This window comes from Cupressus sempervirens, chromosome 6 (genome assembly GCF_028749045.1).
Source record: "Cupressus sempervirens isolate cs-2001-9-10 chromosome 6, ASM2874904v1, whole genome shotgun sequence".
NCBI lineage: Eukaryota > Viridiplantae > Streptophyta > Pinopsida > Cupressales > Cupressaceae > Cupressus > Cupressus sempervirens.
The window spans coordinates 103485409-103508781 of record NC_143123.1 but is presented as its reverse complement, the minus strand read 5'-3'; the positions used below and the strand labels follow the sequence as shown (position 1 = coordinate 103508781).

At 33.6% G+C, this 23373-nt stretch overlaps 1 protein-coding gene across 1 annotated transcript in view; it reads left to right on the top strand.

Annotated features, from left to right (window-relative positions):
* The window catches only part of LOC149551455 (phosphoglycerate mutase-like protein 1), a 149669-nt gene that overhangs the window by 88144 nt on the left and 38152 nt on the right, over window positions 1–23373 (top strand). Inside the window, exons 6-8 of the mRNA XM_089786964.1 lie at window positions 3665–3739; window positions 3973–4061; window positions 6610–6729. Coding sequence (XP_089643090.1) covers window positions 3665–3739; window positions 3973–4061; window positions 6610–6729 — 284 coding nt within the window. The remainder of the gene's footprint in view (window positions 1–3664; window positions 3740–3972; window positions 4062–6609; window positions 6730–23373) is intronic.

Below are 23373 nucleotides of genomic sequence, written 5' to 3'. Positions count from 1 at the left end.
CGGGTTCCTGTTTTTGTTTTGCAAAATATAAAAAGTAAACTACTACCCTTGGTGTTGTTCTTACGTCAATTCTAGGGTCACTAGTATTAGCATAGCAATAAGACACTTTTTGTTAAGTTGGAAAGTTAGAGTTGTAGGCAAATCATTCCTGAAAAAGGAGGAATTGATCAAAAGAACCATCCTTTTTTTACTTTAAGTTAAGTTCCTATTGAAGCCACCTACGGTATGAAGGGAGCCTCCCTATTGCTGAGAGGAGAGAAATCTCATGAAATGTTGCCTAAAGTAACAATTTTGTAAGTCGTAGTTAGTGATGTACAAAATTTTTAGCCAATAGTGGAAGACTTTTTAAAAATGGAACTCATATACCTTGTACTATTGTCTATAGCTGCCGAGTTCGAAAGTAATTCATCCATCTTTTTTTTATGTTGACAAAGTTTTTCCATACTTTCCATTAGGGCAATTGTTTGCTTCCTGAGATTAACCTTGCTATTCAACTAGTTTCCTTGTTGACTTGTTTTCTTGTGTTTTTTCAAAACTGGAATAACAGCAAGAGTACTTGTCACTCAAATTACAACAGCGAGACCAAGATAATAATTTTTTCACTACTGCACCAGATGGCATGAAACTGGCCTGATACCACTGTAAGAGCGCCGTTGGCTCACATTATAGCAATACTAAAGAATAGTTTGTTTTCGGAATTTTTTTTTTTGGATTTTCAAAGTATACATAAATGCTTAAACAATAACATGAAATGAAACAATTGATAATGTCAATATAATTCTAAGAATTGCAAATTTTTACAAACAATAACCTATTGATAAATAACTAGCAAGACTCCTGTAATTATTGTTTTCATTAATTATATTGCAGCCACATCTCAAGAAACTCCTCGCCAACCTTGTATATGACAGCCAAGGTAATAACGTTGCTAATAGATGCAACCCTTTAGGCATAGAAACCCAAATGCAACTCTAGTAATGCAGACCCTGCTACAACAATCCCTTACATCACCATCTCTAACTGGCCACCCAAGGAAATATGCAATTGCATATCTAAACCACCTTCAAGAAACAGTCTTGTAACAAAAATGAAGGTTGAAATAATTGCATCCAACTAGTAAACCCTTCTGATATAAGTCACAACATATAATGAGATCAAATTGGTATACTTTGGCACCAATTTGTCAAACCCCAAATGCAGAAATAATTCTTAGAATTAGAGCACAATTCACCGTATGTTTTCAACAGCTCAAAGTGCCAAATGATTGGTGGAATTAGTCCTCCCAACAGCTTACGTTGAAACCTTCAAGAGCTCCCAAATTCATAAAGAATGCAATAAACAAAAGATTTTCTTGATTTCCTCATGAAGGCCTTAATATAATATAAATTGAAACTTGGTTTTTCATTCACATTTAATGCTCAATAGCTTAATGAGTACACTTTTCACTTAAATGTACTGTGCATTATACGTAGGCACATAATTGAAAAAATAAAATTTATTAGTCCTTTTGCCTCCAAAAATGACCTTTTCACACAAGGTTATTGTTTCTTGTGCCTAAGATTTAAAACTTGTCAACCTGGTTCCAACGAGTATGACACTAGAGTGACCAATATACTATACCAGCAAAAATAACACCCTTGGTGAATTTAAGTAATTAATAATTATAATTCACTTGTTTTGCGAAAATGACTAAAGAAGCATTAGAATCGAAATTTGACAGTACATGAGCGATCTTGATGAAGGAAGACAATGAATGAACTTGACAGGGTGACTTACTAAAAATTAGACGCTCCCTCCAAGATTCTTTGAGTTCAGATCAGAAGCCAAAAATAAAAGCTGAGAGCATCATTCAACACCTCTAACTCATCTAAGTTCATTTGAACCATCTGTTGACTTACTATAAGTAGTAAGTATACCAAAATGGAGCCAAAAATCACTATTGGCCATTGGAAATCCTAACTCCACAACAAGGTCCTCTAAACACCAGTATCAGCCCACAAGGACCCAATGATAGACTGAAAACTCAAAAATGGGGACATTGCAACATATTTAGCTTCCAAATTGATTATAGATATTTTCCATCCTTGTAGGATGAGTGTGAATCACTCTTAGTTGCTAATTGCATTTTTGAGGGTTGCAGTTGGAGATGGGCACAATTATATCTCTAAGTTTCAAAACTACACTAAATAGTAAATGCAGGGGAACTTGAGAGTGTTTTAGAGGTTTTTTGAGCTATTTATGTTAGGATAAAGCTTTAATTTGCAGGCCCAAGTGCTGCTATCTCTTCTATTGTCAATTTGAAGTACATAAGTGAGTGATGCTGAAATTGGAGTTCTTTCTTGTTTGAGTTTCTCAAGGGCATATTTGTCTTGTTTCATGGTATTTGGTGCTTCGTTTACATTTTATTTTCTTGTAAATCAGATGTTTACAATTTCTGTGATGTATAATCTCTAAAACTAAGTCATAAATCTGTGAGCTAATGACTGCATGTGGAATGTCGACATTAGTTTAGAGGTTGTCAGACCAACTTATCTGGCTAGTTGGTTGTCTGCATTGGTTTGTTGATAAATAATCATAAGTGGTTACCAATTGTTGTTTTTTATCTGACAACTATTGGGCACTTTAAATAGAATCTCTGTATTCAGGGGAGGGTGCATTTGCTCTCAATGAATTGTCTATTGTGCTTTTCTAATAAAATAAAATCTGGTATGAACTGTTTCTTTATCTGTATATTAGTGCATTAGTTGTGTAGCTAATAGTTTGTTCATGCTGACTTCCAGTAAAAACACCATCTTTTTGCCAAGTGCCATCAAGCAATAAACCCTCTGTTTTTTTGTTGAAATGAGGAAATTCATATAACCCTTACTCAGAGTACTCATTCTGTCCCAAACCCTTAACATGACAAAATTCGACCTTCTAGCCAGCTGGAATCTGAAGAAACTTCTATCCACATTGCTCTGGTCAACATCAATGCAGCTTGCAAGGGCTCTTTAAGGCTGTAGAGGAAAAAAGGGAAGAACAAGATGCTCCATAAAGTCACATAACTTGTTACTAATAATGTGCAATACTGAAGGGCCAATTAGGTGGCACTCTTAAATCTCCTTAAGAAATAGGCCAACTACTAACTGCTGCAAAAGAGTTAATTGAAAGTATCTCAGAGTGCAAAGTTACAGAACAGCTCTTGTCCAATGAGAGAGCTAGAATAGAACTTGCTTATGTGATTTAAAACAATAAGAAACAACTAAATGCTGAAAGGGTCATCATGTCGATGAATACCTCATTTCCCATCTGTACTTCACCAGTGGAGTAGTGTGATGTTTATCCCTATGGTCAAATTGAAGGAGAGGCTGCTGGTTGAAAATGGGACCCTCTTTAGTATGGTTGAGGGCACCCTGCAGTTCAAGAAAGTTAAAGTTGCTATGGAAATATAAATAGAATTGGTTTTCTCCACATGTGTCATCCATTGAATATTCATGATTATTTTTGATATTGCAAGTTATGTCTCTTGAAACGAAGGATTTTGTTATTTCATCGTATATCCTCAATTTTTACTAAGAAGATTGGAAGTATTTTCTATAGGGTAACAATTAAGCTGCAATTATGATTACAAATGCTACTGGTGGTTTAATCCCACAAATTTAAGCAAAATTTTTGTCATTTCCAGGGAGTACTTCCGTGTGACAAAAGGAGAAGCATCAGTGAATATCGATCCATTTTCCCTGCCATTGATTTTTCTCTGGTGCATTTCTCGTCCTTCTAATCCAGTGGTATATTTAATGTCAATTCTTTTTGACACTCTTTGATTAAAGATCTTCATTGCTTGTTTATGGGACATTGAAGAAGACATTTGTGCTTGTGAAATACTTGAAGAGAATAGAAAGAGTTTTTAATTTTGGTGCATGCTTTGCAAGAGTTTTCGTATCTCAAATTGTGAATAAATTTTTTACTGGACTCTTTGGAATTATCATGCAGATTGAAGCAGATGAAGATATTCTGTGGCAACCAGATGTCAGGGAGAAAGAAGAAGAAATTGCAGCACGTGGGATTTTTTTTTATAACTGGTTTGTACTTCAACAAGATTGGCAATGCTATGCAAAATGAATTTGAAAGTACAATACTGCCATAGAGGAAATGTCAGTGTGGAGGGTAGGAAAGCAGTCTTTTCTGTTTTGTAACATCCAACCATAAATATATGTTTCACAGAAGTGGAAAGGATTGAAGTTTATAGTTTATTATCAAAAGAGACATTAAGCTTTGAAATTTTACCAAGAAGTAAAATCACTTCCCTGACCACATTTAAAGTGCAAACTGCAAATTAAAATAGTACTATATCTTGAATGGCTGATAAAATTCTGGCTGGGTAACAAACAAACACATAAAAAAGATATTCACGTGCCTGGTATTATTTTCTCATATTAATATATTCTCGATTATTAGGAATAAGAAGGTTGATGATGAATGAAGAGGAGTGAGAAACTAAGAATTAGCTGACATGTAGGATATTCAGGGTATTAATTGGAACTCAGAGAATTGTTTCAAACAAAAAAGTCAGATGGTGTCAATGTTATAAACAGAAAAAATAATTAGCTCCTAAAGAATGAGCTCCCTACCATGATTGGATTCCTGTATAAAACATACCATATAAACAAACAAGATTAGAGAAAAGAAAATACTAATGAGATAAATTACAAAATGGTCAGATGTTGAGATGAATTTGCAGCTTTGCTGTGTGGGTATGTTACAGATTCAATGACAATACTGCCTCCTGATTTGAAATGTTATTCCTCTAGGTACCTTCTAGGATACTGTATCATGAGATCTTATCTTTCTTATTGAACTTGGGTGAGGCCTAAGAAAGGCTCCCTCCAATAATATTTTATGTTTGGTTTAGGCATTTAGATGTAAGACTTGTTGATAAGGGGGTATTTGTAGTTCTAGAGGTATAAGTTACCTCATTTGTAGCACCTTGGTTCAAGGCATCATTGGTAGTTATAAAGGTGCTTTCCAATACATTTGGCTTTGAGTTTAGATGAACCATCCCTCTTGGGGATATACTCATCATAGTTCATTACTTCTTTCAAGTCTCATTAACGTTTATGTGGGCAGCCTGGATGGAGAAAGCTATTCAATAGCTTTTCAATGCTTCCATCAGAAGCGAAAAACAGAGCCCATATAACAATGCTATGGCACCCAGAAATTTGTGGGGAATCCTAGCCAACCCTGTCGGTGAGAGGTTTGGCCTGGACTGAACTTGGACATTCAACCAGAAGCTTTCACCATTCAGACATGATGAATTTTCTTTATTTTATTGCATTGAAAAACTCCAAAACAAGTTGGCTCTGATGCTGCCTATGAATGGTACATCAATTTTTATCTCCCATCCTTATTTATATCTGCTCCTTAAGGCTCTAAAATTTCTGCTCCTCAATAACATATTTGCTTCTTATTTATAGCATTTTCTCTCCTTAAAAATCTTAAATGTCTGCTTATAATGATCATCTAAATTGCTGTTCTTTGACAGTAATGAGAATACTGTGAAAAACTTACTCTTCCAACTCTTGAGGTGGTTTATTTGTGTTCTCATTCTTTTGACCCAATATGTGCATAATAGTGATAGTTGGAATCTTGTAAAGGCAATGCAAGGTAAGGAAACACACCAAATGTTTATCTAGAATTGTCATGTCATTATGCATTTCACTTTAGCATGACCATTTTTGATTGCATTATATAATAGTAGAAAGTTAGAGTGCAGTTGATGGATGTATTGGTCCCATAGTCTGCTTGAATGCTTCATGAGAGAAAGGCTGGTTTCTAAGCTTGCTGTTTGGTTAAAATAAGGGGGCACAGCCCCATTCCATGCTGTGGCTTCCCCATATTAGGAATATCCTGGGTGTATCTCGTGTCCCTCTTGTTGGGATGTTTTCTTGTGCACTTACTGAATTCTTTATACCTGTTTGCTGACTTGCATTTCCGGCCCTGAGAAGCATCAAAGTTACACGTCCAGTTGATTTCAAGCACAGTTCTTTGTTCCCAGTAGCAAGTATTAGCAAAATAAGTCATGAACAAGTTGGAGTATCTCCATACTTTTATTATTATTATTATACTATTGATTTCATAAATGGAAAGAAAGTAAGAATCATATGATAGTAGTAGCACCAAAGATTTGAAATCTTATTTATGCTAGTGTAGGCATAAGGTTCTGTAGTATTGTAATTTTAATTTTAAAAAAATTGATATGAGACAAGATCTGTAGTACACTTTGAACTTCTGCATTATACATGTAGTTTCAGTTGCAGTTTTCTTTAGGACAACACAAATATCTTAAATCTGTGTTGATAAATCAGATTTTGGTATGGTCATGCTGAATAAGAACATATTTTACAAGAAAACATAGTGGCCTTAAATTAATGTAGCAAGACCAATTATCTTAGAGGAAAGAACAACAAAACATGTGGTTCTTTCCCTGACTTGCATGTTATGGTTGTCAGACAGGTTTTTCCCTTTCTAAAACAAAAACACATTCTTTTGTAATGCATGTTATAAATAACATTCATTATTGTCAAAATTCTAAATCAATTCATTTGATTGATAAAGACGGCATTTTTGCAGGTTATGGACAAGAAAGGAAAAGGAAATAGCAATTGTTTCACATGGTGGGTTTTTGCGACACACATTGGCACTCTTTGGGATAGATTGCCATCCATTTGTTAGAAATGAGATCTGCAATGAGTAAGTATAGTGAAAACAAAATAGGTTTTGTTTCCTTGACATAACCACAAGAAATAGCATTTGTGAAGTATTTTGCAACTTTGCATATATGAATCAGATCTGTTCTCACCTTTTGTTCATATCTGGGTTTCTGAGTTAAATTATGACAATATCTAAAATATAAGGCATATGCTATTGTTACCTCATACACAATGTTCCAAAAATGAGGAGTTTCAATTTTAGCTGTGATTTTGGCCAATAAGACAAATTACGAGAAAAATCAAACGTCTTTTCATAAGTATTATTGTAATTTGGTATTGTTTAAAATATAGGACTAAGATAATTAGTATTACTTCTGATGGAAAATTGAGTACATTAGACAAACACAATCAGAAAGAGCATTGAGAAGAAACGAAAAACAAGAATGAAACCAAAGGAATAGGTATATGCATGTCTAGAAATGACTAAAGTAAGTTCACGAGACTGGAAAGTACTATATATTCATTGTTCAAATTTTCAGCACTAGATATTTGAAAACTAGAATATTTATAGATAACTGTTTTGATTGAAGTTCCCATTTTCCTAAGCAACCTAGTTATATTGTTAAGTTTTCTGAGTATAAAAGTTGCTTATCGTGGTTTGAAAATTAAGATGGTAAGAGAGTAGGGCATATCTTAATAATTTCCCTTGGAAAATTCTATAGAAAACCTATGCTCCACGGGGACGCGTCCCCTGCCTCTGTACCCTAGTACCCGTACCGGGTACGAAACGGGGACGCGGGTACGGATTTTGGCCGTACCCTGCGACGTCCCTTTTTTGAAAAATTCAGAAACGTCCCCGAAACGGCCAATTTTTTTGGGCAGGAAACTTGGGGACGGCCAGCAGTATCGGGGACAGTTTTGCTGTCCCCTATCCGTCCCCGAAACTGCTGGCCGTCCCCTTTTTTCCAGTCAATCTGGAAAAGGCAAACCATCCCCAAAAAAACATTTTTTCCTAATTTTTGTTGTTCGTGTGGCCCCTAGTCATCTTAAAGACATAATAACAATATGCAACCTATATTTGGTCCATTAAAACACTAACTCTTCTACTCATTTTTCGATTTAACATACTTGCTAAGAGGAAGGAAAAAAACATAAGAGCAGTAGCAGCAATGAGCAAAGATTGTGTTTAGTGAGGCAAGACTGCTTTCGGTATTTACTATTTACTAACAATTTTAGTTGGACTTCTCTTTATTTCATTCTGATTTCAGCATGATACTTGAAGCCTTTAGGCATTTTAATTTTTGCTATATATGTATGTGATATTGTTATAATGGAAGCACTTAGTATTTGCCATTTGATAATATTCCATGTATTTATCTTCTAAAATGTCTATGGTGAATGGTTTATCAATGTTATGATATACATATTTGAATTTTGTCTCTATATTAAAAAAAATCCCCTATGTTTTTAATCGCCGTCCCCTGATGTCCCGTCCCCTAAATTTTGGCTTCGACCCGTACCCGTACCGGAAACACGTCCCCGTCCCCTAAAACGTTCCCGTCCCGGAAACTCCGTGGAACATAGTAGAAAACCTATTAAATCCTCTCTATACAGACTTGGATTATTTTGGATTTTATTTTCAAACTGTTCCATAGTGATAAAAGTGAGTGATTTTTATAATAATTTATAGACTTAAAAATAAATAATGGGTGACAAAACAACCTCTACTAGCAGTCATGCAATTTTCAGGTATACTTTTCTATAGTCAACTGTATGGTATTGGAGAGAAAAATGGTGTGATGTCCCCGGTGTTAGACTAGGTTTTATAATAATATTCTATTAATTTAATATATTTATATAGATAAATATATGATATAAAATCATCTAATATATTATTTATATATTTAAATATAATGATAATATATCAGCATTTACTAATGATAATATATCATTATTTACTAATATAATAATATTACAATATATATCTACTAATATAAGAATCTTATGGTATATATAATAAATAAGGTTGGTACTAAATGAATGGTGACAACATTATATTATTAATAAATGTTATACATATATAATATATATTAATGTACATTATTAAATATATGCTAATAATCACTATTAAACCTTAACCATAACAACTAGGTTAATTTTTATTTGAAGGGATGCAACCATCCATTCACTAGTAATAAAATATATAAATGGGGGAACGAATGATAGACTAAGGGATATCATATATGGATTACTATGAAGACATATAAAATAAGGAGGCGAACAAGGAAAATGTCCTAAACGGGACATTACAAGTGGTATCAAAGCAGAATGTCCTGCCAGCTTGTGAATGAAAAAATGGGGATATCACTCTATCTCCATATCTAACTCCTATCACATGTTTTCATTGTTGTTGCTTCGTGTGCCAAAGGCTTTTCTCAGTCGTATACTTTCCTTAGTGCCAGTTCTTATAGACTGTGGACATATTAATGTCTTCTTGCATGACTTGGAGGGTTGAGCTTATTTTCTGGTTAATGAATAAATCGCTTCCAAAAGGCGACTCAATTTGGATGAGGCCAAAATTGTTGCTATTGGTATCTCTATTCGACTTCTGTTAAATCCGCTTGAACTTGTGCCCAACTCATGGTGATAATCTGTAGAGTGCTTGATTGACATCCACATAAATCATCGCCCAATCTCTGCCATTACCAGCATGTATTGGCTGGCATTAATTTCTCTCACGGAATATATTGCACCTGATAATAATCTTCTACTATCATTATTCCTTGAAAGTTTGGTGCCATCAAAAAAAAAAAACTTCCATTGTTGAATGATTGTCTCATCATTGTATAACATGATTTTTCTTCTCAATATTTCTATCGCCTTTGAAAGAGGTCTCACCATATGTAAGTTCGCATATTAATTAACTCCATTTTCATTGGGATTTTGAATATGTCTCTACTTTTGGGTATGGTGTGTTGTTCCATCGTATTCTTCTACATATAGTCCGCTTATGAGATATATCACTGCTGATGTTACTAGTCTCTTCAGAAATGTCAAAGTCTAGCAGAGATGGTACTGGTCATCCAAGAATATTGGCAAATAAAAACTCCCGTTCCTCATTCTTAGCATATGCATGAGCCAAAACTAGTGAAAATTATTAAACTCTAATATATTCCGATCAATAGATTTATTGAATTAACTCCACCCATGCTAAAGCGAATATTCGTGGCTACGAGTGATCAACAGGTAATAGTGGCATATGTACAGTTGTAAACTGCAATAAAGTTTTCATCGATTATAATATCCAGCCAACATATGAAAAGTCAATTTGGCATTCCAAAAGATTAGATTAAAATGTCGGAAGAACCTGTGCATGGTGACAAAAAGAATAATCCTAATAAAAAATTATTATTATAAAATCAAATCAAGCAGCAATGTTAGAAAAGTTCAAACATCAAATAACACAATGGTTTATGAAGCAATGTCTTATCCAGTAATTCAAGATTTATTAATGAAAGGGCACACTCATTTATTGAAAAGCTATGCCTCGCATGTGCATAAGTATAAGAGAAATATATGTCATTTGCAAAGAATGGAGTGTGTAATGACGTCAACCAAAATGAAGATATGATTATCAACTTGGGTATCCACTGTTGCTGTAAACTAAAAAGATTACAAGAGAATGGACATTTGAAGAGGAGTGATTCAATGTATCATCCATATGAATCCCACTAGTTACATGCAAAGAGAGTATCATTTGAAATATATATATTCACATGTTTGACCTACCATCTCAATCATTATGTGGCAATTGGCATTGACTAATCTAACATATGAAATATAATGGAAAGTGCTAATACGTAAATATGAAGATCCTCCGTGGATCATATGCATAGAGATGTTTAGGTAATATTGAGGAAAGTTGCGAACTGGGACATATATATGGGAAAAGAAGCCAAGTTCGAAGAATGGATGCTACACTTGATAAGGGAGAAAAGGAAATGATGAACAAGATATCTAAGCATAATCCTGAGCATAATCAAGAGAGTAATGAAGAAACAAAGGACCGACAAGAACTAGATGAGTGGCAATTTTAGTGGTGATTATATATATATGTAATAAAAAGGATTATAATAATTATAAATCAAATCACCTCCTAAGTAGACCACCTTGATGGATGTCAAGTGCTGCCATCAAGGCCGAGAGGGCCAAAGTTTCGCTCTTGGGCTTAGGTAGGATATTTAAGGAGAATAAAATTACCTCCTAAGTAGACCACCTTGATGGATGCCAAGTGCTGACGTCAAGGCCGAGAGGGCCAAAGTTTCGCTCTTGGGCTTAGGTAGGATATCTAAGAATTTTCATCTAAGTAGACCACCTTGATGGATGCCAAGTGCTGCCGTCAAGGCCAAGAGGGCCAAAGTTTCGCCCTTGGGCTTAGGTTGGGAAAAGAATGTTAAGTTGGACATCTAAGTAGGTCACCTTAATGGAATGGTAGAATATTTTCATCAAGGTCGGGAGGGCCAAAGTTTCACTTCTGGGCTTAGATTGGCCAAGCTAAGAAAAATTTCAACATCATGTCAACTTAATTTAGTTAAGAATCTGCCAAGTAGACCACCTCATGGGATGACTGATGTCTTCCATTGAGGCCAAGGGGGCCAAAGTTTCGCTCTTGGGCTTGGTAGGATATTGGTTTAGAACTAATTTATCATGACTCAACTTTCCTTTAGAGCTATTATCTACATGTACATGCTAATAATTGTTTGTGCTTGCAGGATCTATGATCAAAAAGCGTACTTGGGGAGTATATTTTATAAATCATTCCCTTTACTCTACTTCATTGTGAAAAATAAATTATAGAGAATCAATAAAGAATGTATGGTGTGTCTGCATTGTGTATGCTTTGTGTCTTCATCTGTCTACATCGTGTATGCTTCGTGTCTTCATGCATTTATGTGTTTACTTCATGTCTACTTTGTGTATTTATGCATCAATATGTATACTCAATATATCCTTATATTTTCTTATTTCATACTTTTGTGGATACTAACTTTCCATGGAAATATTTGTGTAAGTTGTCTTTGCTTGAGGACAAGCAAACTTTGAGCGGGGAGGATTGTGATGTCCCCGGTGTTAGACTAGGTTTTATAGTAATATTCTATTAATTTAATATATTTATATAGATAAATATATGATATAAAATCATCTAATATATTATTTATATATTTAAATATAATGATAATATATTAGCATTTACTAATGATAATATATCATTATTTACTAATATAATAATATTATAATATATATCTACTAATATAAGAATCTTATGGTATATATAATAAATAAGGATGGTACTAAATGAATGGTGACAACATTATATTATTAATAAATGTTATACATATATAATATATATTAATGTATATTATTAAATATATGTTAATAATCACTATTAAACCTTAACCGTAACAACTAGGTTAATTATTATTTGAAGGGATGTAACCATCCATTCACTAGTAATAAAATATATAAATAGGTAAACAAATAATAGACTAAGGGCTATCATATATGGATTACTATGAAGACATATAAAATAAGGAGGCGAATAAGGAAAATGTCCTAAACGGGACATTACAAATGGCATGTCATGACGGTTTCTGTGGTTTTGAAGCTTTTCCTTTGGGCTTGGTGGTGGGGGTTCCACCCCTCCTCCCCACTCCACATTTTGACAGGGAACACACTAAGGGTGTTTCCCCTCAACATGGTTGGGAACTGCTCCCAAATCCCAACCGAACCCATTGTGAAAGCTCAAGATACAAATGTGTCAATTGTACAACTTTTGCTAAATAATGATCTTGTTGTAGTAATCAATGGAGTTTTTGATATATCTGACCACCTTCTGTAATTAGCTCTTCTAGGTTTTAAAAAAGAATCCTTTTTTCTGGTTGGGGAACTAAATGAATAGACATTCCTAGCATATGAGGAAACAATCTTTTCAAGAATCAAAATGCTTTTGAAGTGTTCCTTTTTGATAATGGCTAGCTAATTTGGAACAATTGCCTTGAATTCTCTATTCTTACTATGAATTAGGATATTTGATATTGAATATGCAAGATGAAATTGATAGATCTCTCTGTTTTGACATTGGGATATATGCTACAATACTTTTGTAAGTGCTTATCTCTTTTGACCAGTCATCTTTAATTGCCACACCACAACTATCCTGCTCTATTATGAGAATCTTTATATTTGTAATCTAGTCTCCATTTATCAATCCATGATATATATATATATTAGCTAATATTGTTGACTAAACTTTCGACTAATCAATGATAATCTTTATGTAATTTCTTCTCTTTCTATTTCCTCCTTTATAAGTTCCCCTTAAATATACTTTCCTAATCTCCTGTTCAATCTGATCAGTCCATATTTAAAAATCTATAATTGTATCCTTCCATGAAAGCAAAAAATCTTAAAGCTTATAATATTCACTAAAATGGAAAGTGGAAATAATTTCCTCATCCTCTATTTGCAAACTTCCTAGAAACCTATCACATATTTATCATGAGGCAAGGTATTCAAGTCTGCTTCCAAATTGAATCTCTCTTCTTTATTAAAGAGGTGCTTTAGCTTTCCGTCACATTGTTGAAGACACTGCAGACCAATGTGTATGCAGATGAAGAAATTGCCCATGCGATAAGATGGGTTGGGAGATAGCATCGTTCTCATTGATGATAGAACTTTTATATTCTTCATAGCTGCAATGATATCTTTATCATATGTTCTTTTGATTGTGACAAAAAAATGGCGAAACATATTGTAGAACAGATATTACAATCCCAAGTCCAACATGAGGTTACTCACTCTAATTTCTGAAAAGATTTTCAGTATGGCAACCCTGCTTGAGTAATGAATGCCATGGATGTCATCAAGATCTTGAAAGCTATCTACAATCAAGTTCAATACTGCCTTCATTATGTCATCATGATAGGTAACTCGAGGTGCCAATATTCTCATAATCTCACTTAAGCATGAAAGTAACCATTAGCTTGATCTCATTTTATACTTTCCTAATCTCCTGTTCAATCTGATCAGTCCATATTTAAAAATCTATAATTTTATCCTTACTCTATGTGATGTCGGGATTACAGTTCCTGATGAGTTTCTGTATGAATCTGTTATCTTTGTCTTCTATATGCGAGTTCATAACCTACACTTCAATCTACTGCCCTCCTTCCCTATCGAATATCAACTGAACCCTAAATATACATTGAGTATGGCATTGTGTGAAGCATCACATCTCTTTTTCCAACTTTGCTCTGATCGTTTGTTCTTTTAATTAATTTTTAATTTATGATAGCACCCTTATATAATCAATTAATTATGGTTAGTTTTAATGATGGCTTTTCTTTAATTAATTTCTGTTTCATCATCCCCATTTGCCTCTTCATATAATTAGATATCCATTTCTTAATTCTTGTATCAGTCACTAATATCATGGGGATAGTTAAATCTATTCCCCTCAGCTCCATTATACCCTTCATTAACTACTGCATATAGATTTCTTTGATACTTGTTATTATAATAATCATCACTGTCTTAATACATGAAATCCCTGCTTTTTAAATGTTTGAATGTCACCTTCATTATTAATTATTTTATTTATGATCAGTCAGAAGATCAATAAAATGTTTCTTTAATGAATTATGGCTTATCCTTTCAAAACTGTACCTCTTCAATCTTTAACCAGTGACTTAGCAAATCTGTCTTGTCTTGTTTATGAAATGGAGCCTTTCCAACAACATATTTCACACTTTTATACTATCGATTCATTTTATCATGTATTAGATAAGATAAGGTTTGTCTTATTCAGTGTTTGTTTTATTCATTTTGTCTATGGGTTGCAGCCTCAAGATTTTAGAGATTTGTCATGAGACAAAATTATATATACTTCTACGTTGATATGTTATTAATAGTCATTGTTTGAAACTTTGATATATATAATATCAAATATTAGATATATTTTATATTATAATATATGATTATTTATATTTATATAAAATATAATAACATATCAATTATGCAATATTTATGTAATAATTATTTATCGATTCAAGCATATATGATCTCCGTCCATATCTTCAATATGACTTTGGTATTTTCAGTGAAAAGCATCTTCAACTATTATTCAATATGTCGTAACTTTTATAAATCTCCATTGTGTATATATATATATATATATATATATATATATATATATATATATATATATATATATATATATATATATCTTTGTTGATATATTCTATAATATATATTACAATAATTATAGTATTTGAAAAATTATTATTTAATGTCTTGTATATATTATTTATTTAATTAATTATGACCCTATTCATTATAATTTATAATTTGTATTTATTAATTATTATTTTATTCAGTACAATTATATATTATTTATTTATTTGCTTAATTTTATATTATTAATATTTCTTAAATATTTATTATTAAATCCTAGTTTAGTATAGGGACATTACAGCTTTTAAGATGCCTACACTACTATCTAAGTTCAATGATCAATTGGGTGTAGCAATCTCAAATTTCGGTGTGCAATAAGACAGGGTCCTTTGGTACTCAATATTTTCATTTATTAGCATGTTTGGTACTCAATATTTTTCATTTATAAGCATGTGTTTTCGAGATGTTGGCTCCACTTCTACTTTGTGTGTTCATTTGGGTTTACATATAGGTTTTTCATTAGCTGCATCAACATTAAACAGGGCAATCTTCCCCAATGATACTTATTTTCTTTGCCACCTAGGAGACAAATTTTTCTTTTGTGTTGATGGTGTAGTCGGTGTGCAATGCCTATGATTATGTTTCAATAATATGGTTTATTTTACTTTGTATTAGTTGTTTGCCAACATCCACCAGCTATAAGTTTTGGTTGGTGACAATTGTGCTCCTTTTGGCAATTCTCAGTCTATTTTAAACAGATTTTATATCATTAAGGATAGTAGTATCTAGTGGGATCAACTCTGAATATTTGATCCTCAGTTGACCATCTCTGGTCTTCTTTTGTAATAAATTCATATGCAAGTAAATTTTATACTTTTACTCTATTTGGTATGTATTATCAATTCTATTCATTATTTTAAGACTCTTAATTCGTGCAAAAGGTCTAGGTCGAAGGGAGTCAACAAGAATAGCCTTTTGACAAATCTGTGGTATGATGAAGACAATAAGGCAGCAAAGAGAATGGTCTAAATATGGGGAAACATAAGGGAATATGCAAATATAGTAAGACTGAATAAAGAACATATGCTAACAAGTAGAAACAAGTTTATTTTTTCTTGGGAGGCATGGCCTAGAAGGTTTCTGAAAATAATTGCAGCAAAAACCCACAGATAAAGAGAACAATATTATAGATCTCTAGTGGCTAGAGTTTTCAAAACAGTTATACGAGAGAGTGCAAGATAAAAAACTCCTCCAATAATTGATTCATGTGCTAAACTTTTCTCTTCCAAAGACATCAAAGATCAAATTAAAAAGCTTGCAGTGAGTAAAGCACAAGACCTAGATGATATACAAGAAGTACACATAAAATAGGGCATGGAAGCCATCGTCCTGCACATCAAAGGAATATTCAATGAGGTCATTTTGAGTGAGTTTCCGAAAAATTGGATAACGAGTGCTATTATCCCCCTGCTTAAATGTGATGACATAACAACCTTTCAAACTAAAAAGCTTGCAATGAGTAAAGAATGAGACATAGATTATGTACAAGAAGAATACTTAAAATGGGGCATGGAAGCCATCGTACCACACATCAAAGGAATATTCAATGGGGCATTTTGAATGCGTGTCTGAGAAATTGGACAACTGGTGCTATTATCCCCCAGCCCAAATGTGATGACATCAACAACCACAATTCAAACTATCGCACTATGATGACTAATCATCTCTTTGGAATATTTTTTGGGAGCATGATAGAAAGATATATCACTATTTGGGGAAATCAGGGAAAGAGGGCAAAATGGAAAACAGTCTTTTTGCAAAAACACTGTACTATTGGTCCTTGCATTGCACTCAAACACTTCATTGAGAAGACTTGGGACACATAGGGAGGATGTAAGAACCCCTGCTGGTACTAACTCCGACAAACACCAAATTGCCTTACTTTTCAGATGTTTGACATTTTATCAAACACTTTGCATGCAAGCTCTATCTTGCTGTCTTTTATGTTCAGATTGTTTTTGCTTGTTTGAAATGTTTTCACATGAAGTTTCAATGCTAGCAAATGATTATTAGGAAGTCCAGACAAAGAACTGAAATACAAATGCAATCTTTTTTTGACCACTCAAATGCATACATATGATTTCTACATGTAAAATGTGTATCTACAACCAATGGACATTTTTACAAACATTTGGCACAATGACTAATTTGCAGATTAAGAGCAATACACACACACACACACACATATGATGATGATGATGAATAATTTTATTGCAAAATAAATCCTGGACTAATATCACAGCCTATATATATATATATATATATATGATGAATAATATTATTGCAAAATAAAACCTGGGCTAAAATCACAGCCTATAAATGGAGCCCCAAAATGAGTCACAGCTGATGAATGCCGACAAAGGTGTCAGTATATAATAAAAAAATGCAATATTAAACCCAACACACCTCTTCAATGCTTGGCGTCACCCATTCAAGGCTCATGCAGCTTCTTGGAAATAGTGCAGCTACTTAAAACAATTTCAAATGTTAGTCTTTGGGCTGCGATTTGGATTATTCACCGACTCTCAACCCTCTACCAACCAAATCTGAATAAAATCGATGCTGCCAAACCCCAATTCATTCACCATTAATTACAAATCATGGCTTCTATAGAAAGCCACTGCTGGATTGCACAATTAGTTGTACGTTCCACCAATTCAAAGTGCTGAAGCCTGTGTAGAATTTCACGATTCCACCATGCTGACATTCTTCAAACTCTTGTTTCTTCACTTCGCCCATATCAACAAAAGCATATGCACAAAATAAAGAATCCCCGTTCACTTGTCTTGGCTTTTTTATAATTCTCCAAGAGATATCTTCACAAATACTCTTTACATAACTAATAAAATAGGTAGCTTTTAAAATAGTTAGCTTATGATACTCAATGCTTTTGTTGCAATTCAATTATATCCCTCCTTTTGGTGCAAAATATAAAGTATACCTTATCAAACCATAGTTCCAAGAATCACGGCGATTCATGCGATTCACGCGATTCGGCGATTCGATTCAAGCTAAACGATTTTTTGTGAATCGGTGAATCGAATCAGTGATAAAGGGTTTATGAAATAAGTTACTCACTAAATTTCAAGGGTTTTTTAAATTTTCCGATTCATGGCCGATTCGATTCCGATTCATGGCCGATTCACGATTTGATTCGGCCTTGCCGATTTCGATCCGATTCCGATTCTTGTTACTTTGTATCAAACACTTATATCTCTCTTTTTAAAAACACTTTATCACTTATTATAAAGTATACTTTAAAAAAATTTAAAATTCGCTTTCTAAATAAAGTGCACTTAACTTATCAATGATATGCACATAATAATTAGTTATTGTTAAACTTTAATAATAATTATAATGTTATAACTCCATTGTTAATCATTATTTTATAGTGTTCCACGGGGACATGTCCCCTATAGTTTTGGGGTCGTACCCGTCCCGGGGACGAAATGGGGATGGATTTTTGCCGTCCTCTTTTTGGAAAATTTGGAAACGTCCCCGAAACAGCCAATTTTTTTTGGTAACAAACTTGGGGATGGCCAGAAGTACTGGGGACAGTTTTGCTGTCCCCTATTTGTCCCCAAAAACTGCTGGCCATCCACCTTTTTCCAGCCAATCTAGTAAAGGAAAAAAATCCCCAATTCTTTTTTAAAAAATGTTTTTGTTGTCCACGTGGGCGGACATAATAAAAATATGCAAACTGTATTTGGTCCATTAAACAGTAAAAAACTAACTCTTCTACTCATTTTTAGATTTGACATTCTTGCTAAGAGGAAGAAAATAAACATAGAGCAGCAACAACAGTGAGGAAAGATTGTGTTTAGAATTTACTAACTACTTTAGGAAAGATTGCGTTTAGTCATTACATCGTTTCATGCAATACATCTTCCCTAACTACAAACATGAAAGAAGAAGAAGAAGAAAGTTAAAACTATTGATTCTGAATGAGTCAATCATGTAGATTGTTGGCAAAAGGTGTTGTACTTGATGATGTAATCCCGGATGATAACAGAATCGGGAGTTCCTATATTTTGTGCCATTGCATTCACCTTGTGTAAAGATCCAATCGAGCTCCTAACTGAAATGATAATGCACAACTAGAATTTTTGTAATTGTTTTGGAAGTTTACTGTTTTTTTGGGTAATTTTTTGGAATTTATGCTTTTTTGGTATTTTCTGAATATGGAAAATTGCTTCAAAGAGATGACTGGAAATTAAACACAAGTTTCACCATAATAAAATTAAAATAGACATATCTTCTTGCTTAATTGTATTAAAGAGATGACAAAAAGGAACTGAAATGAGTCCACCATGCACAATGTATTGGCACTACAGACCCTACAACTTGTATGTCCTGGCAGTTGCCTGTGGCAACGAATTTTTATTAAAGATGCCTCAGATTTGGTTAATCACAGGATTCCAAATTCGCAGACCCCAAGCATGGAAAATGTCCTCCCTATTGACCAGATTACACCTGCTGTAATTATCGTGAGTCCTTTCTTATGCAGCCGCAAGTCATAACAATGAAATTACAGGCCAAGGGTGAAGGTGACAGCCTACCCAGAACTTAGCCGATACCTCCCAGCTCATGCATGATTTCTTAATTGGTGTTTGCAGGATTGAAAGTTGCTTGCCGCCCAGTCCTAGGATCAGAATTTCAGGCCAGAGATTGCCAAAATACAAGCAAGTCCAAATCACAGCCTCCAATTATAATTCAATTCCACTCACAATCGATTCCACAGAAAAATCGATATAAATTCCCCAATTTCTTTCCTCCACAAATCAGCTAATGACAATCAATGTCAAATCTCCTAGACACAGTAAGAAATAGTAGGAGAATTTGCAGATCTGCTATACCTCAGCAACAAATTACAACACTTCTCAGAACAATTCTTAGAAAAAAGCTTCCTAGAAACCCTCAGCCAAATAATCAATAAGAAATATAATATTCAAGATGTCTCACATTCTCCCCAAAAATTCATATTTATAATGCAATTTAAGCCAATTAGCTTCACCCACACACCTTTCACTTATAAGTAACTTTTATAATATAAAGTCTAGACACTTAATAATATAAAACACAATAATAACTAAGTGTGCATTAAATATTCATTAAATTCTATAATGCTCGAAATAAATATGACTCCATCAAAAATCCATTCTGAGATCAAGTACCCAAATGCTAGACGATCACCCAGCCTGAATTACTCAACAAAAAATAGTAACTGGCTAAAAGTGGATTACTAAAAATAGAAGTCAAAAAATAGTAATTCTTCAACAAAGACCTCCAAATCCAAATGTCAGCTCACAAGGGTCGCAATGATGAGCTGACAAAACCAAACTCCAGAAACCTGCTAAATCAGGGACATTACACTTTTATAATCATGATCTTGCATCTTTTGATAGCCTTTGACTCTCTTTGATGAATTGTCTATTATCATTTGAAACCTTGATGTAATCAAGCCTTTTCTTGTTCAAGTTGTTGTGAATTCTCCTTTTCAGATCAGCACAAACTAGAGTTTTTGACACTTTGAAGACCTTCTTGATGATGTCTAGATGTAAACTTGGAACAACTTTCTAGCAACACCTTTAAGTTTTGTTTTTTTTTTCAAGCAAAGTGCTTGGCGCATTCCCACACGAACTCAGGTTCTCAAACAACCATTGGGTAAATGGAGACCAAATGAATTGCTGCTTCTTTGATTTGAAGCATGCCTTCTTTACTAGATATCTTCATTCTTTATAAAAATTCTGGCATATTTTGAATTGCTCCAACATGAAAGTTTCTATGGGATTGAATCCATCACTGGAAGATATGGATTTTGACTCCATGAGAATATTGGCAAAATGGATCTCTGAGGAACAATATATTTTGAGTATTGATTAGATACTCATGGAACATATGCAATGAATTGGATGTGATATGGAACGTACATGCGGAGGGCTAAGATGGGACTTAGGAAGATAGATGACATGTAAATGTGTATTGGAAAAGGATGAGTTCTTATAAAGATGCCTTGAGGAATGAAGGCTAGGCGCATGGGAATGCGTGTAAATGATAACATTTGACTTTAAAAGTGTGACCTTTAGTAAAAAACGGGTTCTCTGGATGTCATTATACATGAAGTGAATTACAGGTAAAATGAACATGCATTTAGGTTTGAAAGATGGAAATTTGTGTAAATGGGAACGGAGGATGAGATTGCATGTAATGCGGATGGAGAGTGAGCTTACATGTAATCATATGTGGAGAATGGGATGCAATGTGCTATGGCATGTAATGATGGAGGTGAAATGAAATGATGCACTTGCATGAAAAGGGTGAAGAGATGGAATGGAGGGAAAAACTCTCAAGTTCTTGGGAAAGAACTTGCAATTTCTTCAACAAGAAGAAAAACGAAAAAAAAAGCAAACAACCAATGAAGACAAGCATAAAGAAAACATGTACCTTTGGTTTTAGACTCAACTATGTCACTAAGCAAGTTGTTTTCATGTTCAAATTCAAATTTGGAGTTTGGGGAAAATCAGAAAGTGTGAAAATGAGAGTTTTCATCATATTTAAAGACAAAATGCACTTTTCATGGCATATATATGAACAAGTGTGCAACTTCAAACTAAAATATGCATGGAAATAGCAAGATAAGCATGAATTGATGAGCAAGTTCGAAAATGTCCACTTACTTGGAAATCAAAGAGCCAAAATAGCAAGAATCATAGACTTTGAAGACCGATTCTCCTCCAAATTCAGATTCTCAAACAATAATTTGACTTCTTTGACACTTGCATTCAAAGAATATTAATGAGCAATGAAGGGTTGAACTTGGCATGAGGATGCCAGAATCGTGGTCAAAGATCACTTGTGCATGCCACATTTTTGTTAAAAACGAAGCACTTGGACATTTTTTGCAAAAGTGTGGTCTCTTTCTGCCATGAAACAAGTCGATTTTTCAATGGGAATGCAAAAACATGTTCATAGATGGCATACATATGGAATCAAATCCCAAAACGATCCATTTTTGGTGAAAAACGTGAGTCATAACTCTCAAATTTTGGGCATTTTTGTATAAACGTGATTCATAGAGAGGATGAAACGAAGCATTTTTGACATTTCAAAACAAAAAAGTGTTAATCAACAGCAATGGCATGGATTGAAATGCCAAAACGATTCCTCTTTGAGCAAAAACATGACAAAAAATGCCCCAAATTTGGGCATTTTTCACTAAAACGTGGCTCCAAAATGTCATGAAATGAACCATTTTGTGCATGAGATTCAACACCTAGGGCATTATAATACCAAGAGATGCAAAAATGACCCTCTTCTTGGGGATTTCAAGCCATATCATAGGCAGATCTAGGAATTTTAGATGAAAAACGCGTTCTTGGAGGAAGAAAACATCAAGTTTTTTTCCTTTGAACCTTCAATTTCGGGTTTACCATTTGCAAATGCATGAAACATATACAAAACACATTCTCCAAGAGGGATTACATGTTTTAAAATGTTTCTAGTTGATCTTTCCATGCAAAACGCACTCTAGAAGTGACATTGCATATTTTAAATGTTTCTAGGCAAAAACGTATCCTCCAAGTCTCATTGCATGTTTTAAAAACACGAATATGCTTTGCTCATGCAAAATGCACTCTAGAAGTGCAATGACATGATTTAAAAAAATATGCTTTTTGCTCCCAAGATGCAAAACACACTTTAGGAGGGTGATTGCACATTTTAAATAACATGTTTTAAGGCAAAACTCATTCTCCAAAAGGCATATTTACATGCAAATGGGTTTAAAGGACATGTTTACACAACTAAGTGGTCAATTAAGCACATTTTTATTTAATTTTTGAAGAAATATCACTTAATTGGGCCATAGATAATATTTACACTATATAATTTAATATATGATGTACAAATATCATTCAAAAAGTAATATTTACTAACATATTTTGAATTAAAACTCAAAAAATAAATTACACTATATAGTTAATAGTCACTTATGTGAAAAATTAAAAAGCAATTCAACATAAAAATATAACATAAAGTGCACTATAGTCACTTAAATGATAAATTTAAGCAATAAAGTAACTTAAAAACATAACATAAAGTGGATTTATATTATATTTTTCAAAAAGTGAATGTCAACTTTAAATTATAACATGATATTTTAAATTGTGCAGTTACATCTGGAGAGTCCACCTTTTGGGCACTAAAATGATCATATCTTTTGACTGCCAAGTCCGATTGAGCGTTAGTATAGAGCAAATCGAAGCGAAAACTAAAGGCAATGATTTGAGCAAAACCAAAAGACCAAAAGCTAACACACACACACACACACACTCAAGAACGAGAAAAAGGACATTGAAGGCTTCAAAAATCAAGCATTGGCTCAACAAACAGA